Raw genomic sequence first — 16032 nt, forward strand, 5'->3', positions numbered from 1 at the left:
GCAGAGTAAAAAGTAAGTGACAGGCATTTTTGAATTGTTTGTAATTGCGTCTATTTCCGCTGAAAGTCTCAGGGAGAGAAATTTGGGGTTCAGGTGCAGAATCATGAGCTGATCTAGCAGCTATTGAGTCCTTGAATAATTCTTTTAGAGTCTTATTTTCAATCTGTAGTTCTCTTACTGCGTGAGCAATTTGATCTACCTTCTGAGATAAGTTGTAGACCACTTGGGGAAGTTCTGCTGGTTCCATGCTCTCGGCTTAGTATTATGTAATGCAGTTGAACAGACTTTCTGGCTTGTGAAACTCAGCTGCAGAACTGATAGGTAAATAGTTAGAATGTTTCACCCTCTTGGTATAATATCACTATAGCTGTCAGTGATATCAATTGATGATAGGAGAGTGATTTAATATGAAGTAATGATTCTGAATACGTTGACCAAGTTAGCTGTACAGAGATCCCAGGAGGGCTGGAGTCAGTTAATTCTACTGACACGGCTAAAGTCACAGATTGGTTATTTAAGGAGTTACCCATTTGGGTTTACACACAAAGAGAAACAAATGTAACTAATGTTCCCAATTGAGGATTCTTTGAGGGCTACAAGCGTAACAAAAGTTCCCAATAGAAGGTTCTCATAGAGATTCAAGTAACGCTATTTCCCAATAGAGGATTCTTGCCTGAGGTAACAGTTCCTTTACCTGTCACATGTGCTGTAGCTAGCAGCGTTCTGAGGTCTTGAGCGGAAGGCTGGGGAGGAGTCACACGCTGATGCGCTGCTTGATTGACAGCGCTGGAAACAGACGAGCCCCCGGTCTTCAGCGGGGGGGATAATTGCGGCTCCGCTTCAATGTTCACGGCAGGTAAGTTTAACCTGGCTATACAATGTAGAGGACTCATGAAGGAAGTCTGGGGTTTTGAAGAGGGACGTATAAGCCGTGATGTTAATCCTCACACGGTTAATCGACAAGAGCCGTGAGTGGTAAAAGATAGGAGACAACCTGCTTGCAATAAACAAAGTCTTTCAGTAGTGAGGACTTGATTAGAATTGTAATCCAAATAAGCGGTTTAGGTATATTCCTCAGGAGGATACAAAGGAGCTCAGTATGAGCAGAACATGCTCTGTCAAAAAACAACAAAATACTAAGCACCTGTCGTTGGGCGAACAGGTGATTTAAAGACTCTGTAGGCAGGGCTAAGAGAATGCAGGTAGCTGCTTAAAGGTACATACATGTTGTGTAAGAATCCTCACAGGCTGTTCCAATCAGCCAATAGAATGCAAGCTCAATCTTATTGACTGATTGCATCAGCCAATAGGATTTTTTCTACCTTAATTCCGATTGGCTGATAGAATCGGAATCTAAGGGACGCCATCTTGGATGACGTCACTTAAAGGAACCTTCATTCGTCGGGTAGTCGTCGGAAGAAGAGGATGCTCCACGTCGGATGTCTTGAAGATGGAGCTGCTCCGCATTGGATGGATGAAGATAGAAGATGCCGTCTGGATGAAGACTTCTGCCCGTCTGGAGGACCACTTTGCCCTCCTTGAATGAAGACTTCTCACGGCTTCGTTGAGGACTTCGGCCCGGTTAGATAAAGACTTCTGCCGCTTCCTTGAGGATGGATGTCCGGTCTTCAGAACAGTAAGTCGATCTTCAGGGGGTTAGTGTTAGGTTTTTTTAAGAGAGTATTGGGTGGGTTTTATATTTTAGATTAGGGTTTGGGCCGCAAAAGAGTTAACTGCCCTTTTAAGGGCAATGCCCATCCAAATGTACTTTTCAGGGCAATGTGGAGCTTAGGTTTTTTTAGTTAGGGTTTTATTTGGGGGGTTGGTTGTGTGGGTGGTGGGTTTTACTTTTTGGGGGTTGTTTGTATTTTTTTTTTACAGGTAAAAGAGCTGATTACTTTTGGGCAATGCCCCGCAAAAGGCTATTGATAGTTTAGTTTAGGCTAGGGTTTTTTTTATTTTGGGATTTTTATTTTTTTTATTTTGATAGGGCTATTAGATTAGGTGTAATTAGTTTAAAGATCTGTAATTTGTTTTTTATTTTCTGTAATTTAGTGGGTTTGTTTTGTAATTTAGCTAATTTAATTTAATTTATGTAATTGTTTTTAATTTAGTTAATTTATTTAATTGTAGTGTTAGGTTAGGTGTTAGTGTAACTTTGGTTAGGTTTTATTTTACAGGTCAATTTGTATTTATTTTAGCTAGGTAGTTATTAAATAGTTAATAACTATTTAATAACTATTGTACCTAGTTAAAATAAATACAAACTTGCCTGTAAAATAAAAATAAACCCTAAACTAGATATAATGTAACTATTAGTTATATTGTAGCTAGCTTAGGGTTTATTTTATAGGTAAGTATTTAGTTTTAAATAGGAATAATTTAGTTAATGATAGTAATTTGTATTTAGATTTATTTAAATTATATTTAAGTTAGGGGGTGTTAGGGTTAGGGTTAGACTTTGGTTTAGGGGTTAATAAATTTAGAATAGTGGCAGCAACATTGGCGGCGGCAAATTAGGGGTTAAAAAAATAATGTAGGTGTCAGCGATGTTGGGGGCAGCAGTTTAGGGGTTACTAAGTATAATGTAGGTGGCGGCGATGTCCAGAGCGGCAGATTAGGGGTTAATAAGTATAATGTAGGTGGCGGCGATGTTAGGGGTGGCAGATTAGGGGTTAAAAAAATTTAACTAGTGTTTGCGAGGTGGGAGTGCGGCGGTTTAGGGGTTAATATGTTTATTCTAGTGGCGGCGATGTCCAGAGCGGCAGATTAGGGGTTAAAATTTTTATAATAGTGTTTGCGATGCGGGAGGGCCTCGGTTTAGGGGTTAATAGGTAGTTTATGGGTGTTAGTGTACTTTTTAGCACTTTAGTTATGAGTTTTATGCAACGGCTTTGTAGTGTAAAACTCATAATTACTGACTTTAAAATGCGTTAGGGATCTTGGAGGTAGAGGGTGTACCGCTCACTTTTTGGCCTCCCAGGACAGACTCGTAATACCAGCGCTATGGAAGTCCCATAGAAAAAAGGGTTTACGAAGTTTACGTAAGTCGTTTTGCGGTAAGGCCAAAGAAGTGTGCGGTGCCCCTAAACCTGCAAGACTCGTAATAGCAGCGGTAGGGAAAAAGCAGCGTTAGGACCTGTTAACGCTGCTTTTTCAGCCTAACGCACAACTCGTAATCTAGCAGATAATTATTTAAACCCCACTTCCTAAACGCCTCTTGCCTTTTTTATGCTCAGAGGGCTATACTGTTTGCATTTTTTTCCCATTCCTGAAACTGCCATATAAGGAAATGAATAATTTTGCTTTATATGTTGTTTTTTTCCTCTGCAAGATGTTTCAATCTGATCCTGACTCAGAAACCACTGTTGGAACCCTGCTGCATGATAACAGTTCTACCAAAGCTAAGTGTATCTGTTGTAAGTTAGCAGAGATTATATCTCCAGCTGTAGTATGTTACAGTTGTCATGATAAGCTTTTACATGCAGAGAATGTATCCATCAGTACAAGTACAATGCCTTTTGTTCCTTCAACATCTAATGTACATGATATCCCTGTGAATATAAAATGTTTTATTGCTGATGCGATTCAGAAGCCTTTGTCTGTTATTCCACCTTCTTATAAACGTAAAAGGTCTTTTAAAACTTCTCATAAAGATGATGAAATTTCAAATGACCGACAACATACTGAATTATCCTCCTCTGATGAGGATCTATCTGGTTCAGAAGATTCTACCTCAGATATTGACACTGACAAATCTACTTATCTCTTTAAGATGGAGTATATTTGCTACTTGTTAAAAGAGGTGTTGATTACTTTGGATATTAAGGAAACTAGTCCTCTTGATACTAAAACTAGTAAACGTTTAAATTCTGTTTATAAACCTCCTGTGGTTACTCTAGAGGGTTTTCCAGTTCCTGATGCTATTTCTGATATGATTTCAAAGGAATGGAATAACCCTGGTACTTCTTTTATTCCTTCTTCTAGGTTTAAAAAGTTGTATCATTTGCCAGCAGTTATGTTGGAGTTTTGGGAAAAAATCCCCAAGGTTGATGGGGCTATTTCTACTCATGCCAAACGTACTACTATTCCTATGAAAGATAGTAGTTCTTTTAAGGAACCTTTAGATAGGAAACTTGAATCTTATCTAAGGAAAGATTATTTATTTTCTGGCTGCATTCTTAGGCCTGCTATACCCATGGCTGATGCTGCAGCTGCATCAACTTTTTGGTTGGAAAGCTTAGCTCAACAGAAAACAGATCCTGATTTGTATAGCATTGTTCGCTTGCTTCAACATGCTAATCATTTTATCTGTGATGCTATTTTTGATATCATCAATATTGATGTTAAATCTATGTATCTAGCTATTTTAGATGACATGGTATCTAAGTCTAGATTACTATCTCTGTCTTTCCAAGGTAACAATTTATTTGATTCTCAGTTGGATTCAATTATTTCAACTGTCACTGGGGGGAGGGGAGTTTTTTTTACCTCAGGATAAAAGATCTAAGGGTAAATCTAAAGCTTCTAATCGCTGTCGTTCCTTTCATCAGAATAAGGAACAGAAAGCCAATCCTTCCCCCAAAGAATCAATTGGAAACCTTTTTCAAGTTGGAATAAAGTCAAGCCTTTTAAGAAACTAAAACCAGCCCCCAAGTCCACATGAAGGTGCAGCCCTCATTCCAGCTCAGCTGGTGGGGGGCAGATTAAAATTTTTCCAAAAAATTTGGGCAGATTCTGTCCAAAATCAATGGATTCAGAGTATTGTTTCTCAAGGGTATCGAATAGGATTCAGAGTAAGACCTCCTATGAGAAGAATTTTTTCTCTCACATGTTCCAGCAAACCCAGTGAAGGTTCAGACTTTTCTGAAGTGTGTTTCAGATCTAGAGCTTTCAGGGGTAATCATACCAGTTCCGTTTCAGGAACAGGGTCTGGGGTTTTATTCAAATCTATTCATTGTCCCAAAAAAAGAAAATTAATTCAGGCCAGTTCTGGATCTGAAAATCTGAAAATTTTGAACCGTTTTGTAAGAGTGCCAACTTTCAAAATGGTGACTATAAGGACTATTCTGTCTTTTGTTTAGCGAGGTCAATATATGTCCACGATAAAATTGTAGGATGCATAGCTTTATATTCCGATTCATCCAGACCACTATCGGTTTCTGAGATTCTCTTTTCTAGACAAGCATTACCAATTTGTTGCACTTCCATTTGGCCTAGCGACAGCTCCAAGATTTTTTTCAAATGTTCTCGGGGCCCTACTCTCTGTAATCAGAGAACAGGGTATTGTGGTGTTTCCTTAATTGGACGATATCTTGGTACTAGCTCAGTAATTACATTCTGCCGAATATCACACAAATCAACTAGTGTTTCTTCAAAAACATGGTTGGAGGATCAATTTACCAAAAAGTTCCTTGATTCCTCAGACAAGGGTCACCTTTTTAGGTTTCCAGATAGATTCAGTGTCCATGACTCTGTCTCTAACAGACAAGAGGCAAATAAAATTAGTTTCAGCTTGTTGAAACCTTCAGTCTCAATCATTCCCTTCAGTGGCTATGTGCATGGAAGTTTTAGGTCTCATGACTGCAGCATTGGACGCGATTCCCTTTGCTCGTTTTCATATGAGACCTCTCCAGCTTTGTATGATGAATGAATGGTGCAGGGATTATAAAAGGATATCACAATTAATATCCTTAAATCCCAATGTTCAACTCTCTCTGACTTGGTGGTTGGATCACCATCTTATAGTTCAAGAGGCCTCTTTTGTTCGTCCAACCTGGACTGTAATCACAACAGATGCAAGTCTTTCAGGTTGGGGAGCTGTCTGGGGATCTCTGACAGCACAAGGGGTTTGGAAATCTCAAGAGGCGAGATTACCAATCAATATTTTAGAACTCCATGCTATTTTCAGGGCTCTTCAGGTTTGGCCTCTGTTGAAGAGAGAACCATTCATTTATTTTCAGACATAAAATAGCACAACTGTGGCATATGTCAATCATCATCCTCCTTGGAGTCTTAATTTGGTTTTGTAGGCTTTACAGGCTCCTCCTTTTGAGCCTATAGGGGGTAGTTATCATCGTGTCAACTTTCCTACCTTTGCCGGCCCAATACGCCCGCCTAAGCTCGCCTACCTTCGCCGCCGCGGACCTGAAAAAATACGCCTAAGTTATCAATAAATCTGTCAAAAAGCCGCGCACCAAGTACGGGGCGATGAACAGCGGACTGTGAGAGTTATCACTCATCCGATCTTGCTGCTCTTCGGCTTTTTCACAGCTTTATTACTAGCCTGTCACTAAGCACCCACACTAAACTACACTGTTCTACCCCCTATACCGGCGCCCCCGGAGCCCCCCGCAACTAAATAAAGTTACTAACCCCTAGACCCCGCCGCAACTATTATAAATGTAGTAACCCCTAAACCTCCGCTCACGGACACCGCCGCAACCTACATTATACCTAGTAACCCCTATCCTGCCCCCCCTATACCGTCGCCCTCTATAATAAAGTTATTAACCCCTATCCTGCTGATCCCGCACCTTGCCGCAACTAAATAAATAGTTTAACCCCTAAACCGCCGCTCCCGGACCCTGCCGCAACCTATATTAAATTTATTAACCACTAATCTGCCCCCCCTACACCGTCGCCACCTATAATAAATGTATTAACCCCTAACCTGCCCCCCCTACACTGCCGCCACTGTAATAAATTTATTAACCCCTAAACCTAAGTCTAACACTAACCCTAACACCCCCCTAACTTAAATATTAATTAAATAAATCTAAATAATATTTCTATTATTAACTAAATGAATCCTATTTAAAACTAAATACTTACCTATAAAATAAACCCTAATATACCTACAATATAAATAATAATTATATTGTAGCTATCTTAGGATTTATTTTTATTTTATAGGTAACTTTCAATTTATTTTAACTAGGTACAATAGCTATTAAATAGTTATTAACTATTTAATAGCTTACCTAGCTAAAATAAAGAGAAATTTACCTGTAAAATAAAAACTAACCTAAGTTACAATTACACCTAACACTACACTATACTTTAATAAATTATTCCTATTTAAAACTAAATACTTACCAGTAAAATAAACCCTAAGATAGCTACAATATAATTAATAATTACATTGTAGCTATTTTAGGATTTATATTTATTTTACAGGTAACTTTGTATTTATTTTAGCTAGTTAGAATGGTTATTAAATAGTTATTAACTATTTAATAACTACCTAGCTAAAAGAAATACAAAATTACCTGTAAAATAAATCCTAACCTAAGTTACAATTAAACCTAACACTACACTATCATTAAATTAATTAAATAAATTAACTACAAATAACTACAATTAAATACAATTACATAAACTAACTAAAGTACAAAAAATAAAAAAAGCTAAGTTACAAAAAATAAAAAACATAAGTTACAAACATTTAAAAAATATTACAACAATTTTAAGCTAATTACACCTAATCTAAGCCCCCTAATAAAATAACAAAGCCCCCCAAAATAAAAACATTCCCTACCCTATTCTACATTAAAAAAGTTCAAAGCTCTTTTACCTTACCAGCCCTTAAAAGGGCCTATTGTGGGGCATGCCCCAAAGAAAACTGCTCATTTGCCTTTAAAAGAAAAATACAACCCCCCCAACATTAAAACCCACCACCCACATACCCCTAATCTAACCCAAACCCCCCTTAAAATAACCTAACACTAATCCCCTGAAGATCATCCTACCTTGAGTCGTCTTCACTCAGCCGAGCCACCGATGGACTGAAGAGGAAATCCGGAGCGCCAGAAGTGATCCTCCAAGGGGCGCTGAAGAAGTCTTCCATCCGATGAAGTGATCCTCCAAGCGGCGCTGAAGAAGTCTTCCATCCGGCCGATGTCATCTTCCAAGCGGCGCTGAAGATCATCTTCCATCCGGGCGATGTCATCTTCCTAGCGGGGTCTTCAATCTTCTTGCTTCAGGATCGATCTTCATCCCGCCGACGAGGAACATCCTTCTTCCCCGACGGACTAACGACGAATGAAGGCTCCTTTAAGGGACGTCATCCAAGATGGCGTCCCTTCAATTCCGATTGGCTGATAGGATTCTATCAGCCAATCGGAATTAAGGTAGGAAAAATCTGATTGGCTGATTGAATTAGCCAATCAGATTGAGATTGCATTCTATTGGCTGTTCCGATCAGCCAATAGAATGCAATCTCAATCTGATTGGCTGATTCAATCAGCCAATCAGATTTTTCCTACCTTAATTCCGATTGGCTGATAGAATCCTATCAGCCAATCGGAATTGAAGGGACGCCATCTTGGATGACGTCCCTTAAAGGAGCCTTCATTCGTTGTTAGTCCATCGGGGAAGAAGGATGTTCCGCGTCGGCGGGATGAAGATCGATCCTGAAGCAAGAAGATTGATGACCCAGCTTGGAAGATGACATCGCCCGGATGGAAGATGATCTTCAGCGCCGCTTGGAAGATGACATCGGCCGGATGGAAGACTTCTTCAGCGCCGCTTGGATGATCACTTCATCGGATGGAAGACTTTTTCAGCGCCCCTTGGAGGATCACTTCTGGCGCTCCGGATTTCCTCTTCAGTTCCATCGGTGGCTCGGCTGAGTGGAGACGACTCAAGGTAGGATGATCTTCAGGGGATTAGTGTTAGGTTATTTTAAGGGGGGTTTGGGTTAGATTAGGGGTATGTGGGTGGTGGGTTTTAATGTTGGGGGGGTTGTATTTTTCTTTTGCAGGCAAAAGAGCAGTTTTCTTTGGGGCATGCCCCACAAAAGGCCCTTTTAAGGGCTGGTAAGGTAAAAGAGCTTTGAACTTTTTTAATGTAGAATAGGGTAGGGAATGTTTTTATTTTGGGGGGCTTTGTTATTTTATTAATGGGCTTAGATTAGGTGTAATTAGCTTAAAATTGTTGTAATATTTTTTAAATGTTTGTAACTTATGTTTTTTATTTTTTGTAACTTAGCTTTTTTTATTTTTTGTACTTTAGTTAGTTTATGTAATTGTATTTAATTGTAGTTATTTGTAGTTAATTTATTTAATTAATTTAATGATAGTGTAGTGTTAGGTTTAATTGTAACTTAGGTTAGAATTTATTTTACAGGTAATTTTGTATTTCTTTTAGCTAGGTAGTTATTAAATAGTTAATAACTATTTAATAACTATTCTAACTAGCTAAAATAAATACAAAGTTACCTGTAAAATAAATATAAAATAGCTACAATGTAATTATTAATTATATTGTAGCTATATTAGGGTTTATTTTACAGGTAAGTATTTAGTTTTAAATAGGAATAATTTATTAAAGTATAGTGTAGTGTTAGGTGTAATTGTAACTTAGGTTAGTTTTTATTTTACAGGTAAATTTCTCTTTATTTTAGCTAGGTAAGCTATTAAATAGTTAATAACTATTTAATAGCTATTGTACCTAGTTAAAATAAATTTAAAGATGCCTGTAAAATAAAAATAAATCCTAAGATAGCTACAATATAATTATTATTTATATTGTAGGTATATTAGGGTTTATTTTAAAGATAAGTATTTAGTTTTAAATAGGATTCATTTAGTTAATAATAGAAATATTATTTAGATTTATTTAATTAATATTTAAGTTAGGGGGGTGTTAGGGTTAGTGTTAGACTTAGGTTTAGGGGTTAATAATTTTATTACAGTGGCGGCGGTGTAGGGGGGGCAGGATAGGGGTTAATAAATGTATTATAGGTGGCGAAGGTGTAGGGGGGGCAGATTAGGGGTTAATAACTTTTTTATAGAGGGCGGCGGTATAGGGGGGGCGGGATAGGGGTTACTAGGTATAATGTAGGTTGCGGCGGTGTGCAGGAGCGGCGGTTTAGGGGTTAATATGTATAGAGTAGCTTGCGGTGGGCTCCGGGAGTGGCGGTTTAGGGGGTAATATATTTATTTAGTTGCGGCGGTGTAGGGGGGGGGCAGATTAGGGGTGTTTAGACTCGGGGTGCATGTTAGGGTGTTAGGTGCAGACATTTCCCATAGGAATCAATGGGATGTCTAGCAGCAGCGAACTTGTACTTTCCCTATGGTCAGACTCCCATTGATTCCTATGGGATCCGCCGCCTCCAGGGCGGCGGATTGAAAACCAGGTACGCTGGGCCGGAAAAGTGCCGAGCGTACCTGCTAGTCATTTGATAACTAGCAAAAGTAGTCAGATTGTGCCGCACTTGTGTGCGGAACATCTGGAGTGATGTAAGAATCGATCTGTGTCAGACTGAGTCCGGCGGATCGAAGTTTACGTCACAAAATTCTACTTTTGCCGGTCTGTAGCCTTTGATAACTAAGGTGAATCAGCCTCGCCACAAATACGCTGCGGATTTCCAGCGTATTTGAGGTTGACGGCTTGATAACTACCACCCCCTATGCATTCTTTGGATATTAAACTACTTTCTTGGAAAGTGTTGTTCCTTTTGGCAATCTCTTCTGCTAAATGAGTTTCCGAATTATCTGCTCTTACTTGTGAATCTCCTTTTCTGATTTCCCATCAGGATAAGGCAGTTGTTTTGCGGACTTCATTTAAATTTCTACCTAAAGTTGTGAATTCTAATAACGTTAATAGCGAAATTGTTGTTCCCTCTTTATGTTCTAATCCTAATAATTCTTTGGAGAGATCCTTACATTCTCTGGATGTTGTAAGAGCTTTGAAATATTATGTTGAATCTACTAAAGATTTCAGGAAGACTTCTAGTCTATTTGTTGTCTTTTCTGGTTCTAGGAAAGGTCAGAAAGCTTCTACCATTTCCTTGGCATCTTGGCTAAAGCTTTTGATTCATCAGGCTTATTTGGAGTCGGGTTAGTACCCGCCTCAGAGAATCACAGCTCATTGTTCTAGATCAGTTTCCACTTCATGGGCTTTAAAGAAGAAGCTTCAGTTGATCAGATTTGCGAAGCAGCAACTTGGTCTTCTTTGCATACATTTACTAAATTCTACCGTTTTGATGTATTTGCCTCTTCGGAAGCTGTTTTTGGTAGAAAAGTTCTTCAGGCAGCTGTTTCAGTTTGATTCCTCTGCTTATGTTTTAAGTTTTTTCTTTTCAATTATGAGAGAAACTTATTTTTTTGGATGTGGATTTAATTTTTTCAGCGGAAAATGGCTGTTTTTATTTTTATCCCTCCCTCTCTAGTGACTCTTTTGTGGAGTACCACATCTTGGGTATTGCTATCCCATACATCACTAGCTCATGGACTCTTGCCAATTACATGAAAGAAAACATAATTTATGTAAGAACTTACCTGATAAATTAATTTCTTTCATATTGGCAAGAGTCCATGAGACCCACCCTTTTTATGGTGGTTATGTTTTTTTGTATAAAGCACAATTATATTTCCAGTTGCTTTTTTTAATGCTTTTTACTCCTTTTTCTATCACCCCACTACTTGGCTATTCGTTAAACTGAATTGTGGGTGTGGTGAGGGTGTATTTGTAGGCATTTTGAGGTTTGAGAAACTCCTGGTAGGTTTTATATCCCATACGTCACTAGCTCATGGACTCTTGCCAATATGAAAGAAATGAATTTATCAGGTAAGTGCTTACATAAATTATGTTTTATAAATATATATATATATATATATATATATATATATATATATATATATATATATATATATATATATATATAATTATTTAATATACATATATAAGACATCTTGTATATCTGACAAGATCTGTAGGAAATATGAGAAAATTAAAAAAATTGGGACTACAACAAGCAATCCCTTTCTCACATTTCCTTTTATTTCATACTTACATTTTTCATGATTGTAAGTTACAGTTATTTCATCTTCTTAATCAGGATTTCTAGCGGCAATCCCACCTTCAGGATCATGATTTAACTGTTTGAGGTTCAGTCTTGTTTACTGGCAACCAAGATGGTTTGTATGTGTTTTTTACATTAGATAGAAATCGTGTTACAATACCTAGAACCTCATGTCACCATATTGTTAAATGAATAGATATTCAGCAAACAAACCGCACTCTGTATAGGGAAGTTTGGAACTTTTGCTGATATTTTAAACCTCGTCATTTAGCGGTTTCATGATTTACAGAGAACAGTTACAAACACTTTTATAGAAAATGAAATAAGTTGCATTCACTTTCTTGTTATAAAAAAATAATTTCCCATTGTGTTCTTCTTGATATTTAGATAAAATTCTAGGCAAAATGGAAAGCAAATGTTTCTCAATGAGTTAAAAAAAGAAGAAAAAAAAGACCCCAAACCTTTGGAATATTAAAACAAACAAAAAAACCTAATTGAGCAAACATGTGTGGTATACTCATCCTGCCCATATAGAACTGGCTATCATATTGTTTAAAGGGACACTGTACCCAAATGTTTTCTTTTGTAATTCAGAAAGAGCATGCAATTTTAAGCAACTTTCTAGTTTACTCCTATTATCAATTTTTCTTCGTTCTCTTGCTATCATTATTTGAAAAAGAAGGCAACTAAGCTTTTTTTTGGTTAAAGTACTCTGGACAGCACTTTTTTATTGGTGGATGAATTTATCCACCAATCAGCAAGGACAACCCAGGTTGTTCACCAAAAATGGGCCGGCATCTAAACTTACATTCTTGCATTTCAAATAAAGATACCAAGAGAATGAAGAAATTTTGATAATAGGAGTAAATTAGAAAGTTGCTTATAATTTCATGCTCAATCTGAATCACGAAAGAAAATATTTGGGTACAGTGTCCCTTTAACACCACTCTGTCCAGTTGCAAAATACATAAATTATCTCCATTAAACTCATGAACCCATTTTGGTTACCAGTTATTGTCAGACATTTTTAGTTGTTTACATCGCTGTTATTGGGAAATGGAATTCGAACCAACCTTGACTCTGTTTGACTTGGAAAGATTCTAATTGTTTTGATTTAAAAAAAAAAAAAAGTGTGATCCTGTTTTTTGTTTTTATAAAGAATGGCATTTTGCTTTAGTGTTATTAGAGAGGCAATGAAATGAAGAACATTAACAACCTACTTAAGTTTTGCTATAAAAGCTTTTACTTGTTGTTTCCAATAAAATCATTTAGGATTAAAGGTATGTGTGTAGTTTATGTTCACTAATGTTTGTTTTTTGTATTTTAATCTAAACAGTCTGTATATTTCATCAGGATGCAGCAAAAGAGAAATAGGAATTATTAGTTGATAACCTAGTAACAAGGACACACAATGTACTCACTAGCACATTTCAGTGGAGGGAACCAGCCCTTGCTTGTGCACATCCGCGGCTCATCTGGGTCTTCTTCGATTGTATATCCCTGGTTACACTGTAGCTCGATGCTGTCGCCCTCTCTGTAGACATCTTTAGGGTTTATAATATAACCATTCACCACCTTCTCGGGATAACAAAAGGTTTCTAAGAGAAAACAGAGTTCTGCTATTAAAGTTTTGCAGTTGTATAAATACTCACTGTTAAAATGATGGTAAACTCTGATGCAAGAATTTTTTACAATATTGCAATATGGCAGCAATACAGGCCATTTGTATTAAAGCAATTTTTTAAAACACTGAATAATTATCAAAAAAATAACTTTTTAGTTTTAATCTTTCAAGTGTGGACCTTGATACCTGCAGTTTATTATTTATGGACAATATGAGCATGTTTGCTATCCACTATAATAAAGCTTTGCCTGTGTGTGACATTTTAGCTCAGTGCTATTAGACTTAGCAAATATAGCAAATATTTTTTAGATACACTGCCCAATATTTTGCTGTGAATTTCTTTACTAGAAATTTTTATAAGACGCTAATTAGTTTTATAATTCAGCTGCTTCCCTTTCTTAGGCAATAGTTTGTAACTGTCCTTTTAGTGCTCTATTTAGTGACACATTCAACTGCACAGTGTATGTGCGTTCCTCAGAGCTAAGTGCCACAGATGTCTGCAAATGAGATGGTTCCTATATAAATATCCTATAGCTTCTTACCTGAAATGTTTTTATTTGTGACACCAAATCCAACGTATACAGTTAGAAACAATAGTAAACAAACAGCCAGCATTTTATGTCCAGCCTGACAGACGCAAGGGTCACTCTTCTGTTCAGATGTGGCACAGAGGACGGCAGTGGTAATGATTGTATAAACCACACATAGATCTTTATGCAAAGCCTGACAGGCGCAAGGGTCACTCTTCTGTTCAAATGTGGCACAGAGGACGGCAGTGGTAATGATTGTATAAACCACACATAGATCTTTATGCCCAGCCTGACAGACGCAAGGGTCACTCTTCTGTTCAGATGTGGCACAGAGGACGGCAGTGGTAATGATTGTATAGACCCCACATAGAGCTTTATGCCCAGCCTGACAGATGTAAGGGTCACTCTTCTGTTCAGATGTGGCACAGAGGACGGCAGTGGTAATGATTGTATAAACCACACATAGAGCTTTATGCCCAGCCTGACAGATGTAAGGGTCACTCTTCTGTTCAGATGTGGCACAGAGGACGGCAGTGGTAATGATTGTATAAACCACACATAGAGCTTTATGCCCAGCCTGACAGATGTAAGGGTCACTCTTCTGTTCAGATGTGGCACAGAGGACGGCAGTGGTAATGATTGTATAAACCACACATAGAGCTATATGCCCAGCCTGACAGGCACAAGGGTCACTCTTCTGTTCAGATGTGGCACAGAGGACGGCAGTGGTAATGATTGTATAAACCACACATAGAGCTTTATGCCCAGCCTGACAGACCACACTTAGGCCTAGATTTAGAGTTTGGCGGTAGCCGTGAAAACCAGCGTTAGAGGCTCCTAACGCTGGTTTTAGGCTACCGCCGGTATTTGGAGTCATTCAAAAAAGGATCTAATGTTCACTTTTCAGTTAAAATAATAACAAAATTACCTGTAAAATAAATCATAACCTAAGTTACAATTAAACCTAACACTACACTATCATTAAATTAATTAAATAAAATATCTACAATTACCTACAATTAAACCTAAAGCTCTTTTACCTTACCAGCCCTGAACAGGGCCCTTTGCGGGGCATGCCCCAAGAAGTTCAGCTCTTTTGCCTGTTCCGATCAGCCAATAGAATGCGAGCTCAATCTGATTGGCTGATTGGATCAGCCAATCGGATTGAACTTGATTCTGATTGGCTGATTCCATCAGCCAATCAGAATATTCCTACCTTAAATCCTATCAGCCAATCAGAATTCGAGGGACGCCATCTTGGATGACGTCATTTAAAGGAACCGTCATTCGTCGTTCAGTCGTCGGCCAGGATGGATGTTCCGCGTCGGAGGTCTTCAGGATGCTGCCGCTCCGCTCCGGATGGATGACGATAGAAGATTCCGCTTGGATGAAGACTTCAATCGGATGGAAGACCTCTTCTGCCCCGCTTGGATGAAGACTTCAATCGGATGGAAGACCTCTTCTGCCCCGCTTGGATGAAGACTTCTACCGGATCATGGGCATCTTCAGCCCCCCGCTTGGGCTTGGATCAGGACATCGGAGGAGCTCTTCTGGACCGATCGGTGAACCTGGTATGGTGAAGATAAGGTAGGAAGATCTTCAGGGGCTTAGTGTTAGGTTTATTTAAGGGGGGTTTGGGTTAGATTAGGGGTATGTGGGTGGTGGGTTGTAATGTTGGGGGGGGGGGGGTATTGTATGTTTTTTTTTACAGGCAAAAGAGCTGAACTTCTTGGGGCATGCCCCGCAAAGGGCCCTGTTCAGGGCTGGTAAGGTAAAAGAGCTTTGAACTTTAGTAATTTTGAATAGGGTAGGGCATTTTTTTATTTTGGGGGGGCTTTGTTATTTTATTAGGGGGCTTAGAGTAGGTGTAATTAGTTTAAAATTGTTGTAAGATTTTTCTTATGTTTGTAAATATTTTTTTATTTTTTGTAACTTAGTTCTTTTTTATTTTTTGTACTTTAGTTAGTTTATTTCATTGTAGTTATTTGTAGGTATTGTATTTAATTAATGTATTGATAGTGTAGTGTTAGGTTTAATTGTAGGTAATTGTAGATATTTTATTTAATTAA

General features: G+C 38.1%; 1 protein-coding gene across 1 annotated transcript in view; it reads right to left on the minus strand.

Moving 5' to 3' along the window:
• LOC128641196 (uncharacterized) overlaps positions 1–14381 on the minus strand; it is a 287350-nt gene extending 272969 nt beyond the window's left edge. Inside the window, exons 1-2 of the mRNA XM_053693763.1 lie at positions 13976–14381; positions 13231–13407 (exon numbers count right to left, since the gene is read on the minus strand). Coding sequence (XP_053549738.1) covers positions 13231–13407; positions 13976–14048 — 250 coding nt within the window. The 5' untranslated portion in view covers positions 14049–14381. The remainder of the gene's footprint in view (positions 1–13230; positions 13408–13975) is intronic.
• Between the last annotated feature and the right edge of the window lie 1651 nt (positions 14382–16032).

The sequence above is a fragment of the Bombina bombina genome, chromosome 10 (genome assembly GCF_027579735.1).
Source record: "Bombina bombina isolate aBomBom1 chromosome 10, aBomBom1.pri, whole genome shotgun sequence".
NCBI lineage: Eukaryota > Metazoa > Chordata > Amphibia > Anura > Bombinatoridae > Bombina > Bombina bombina.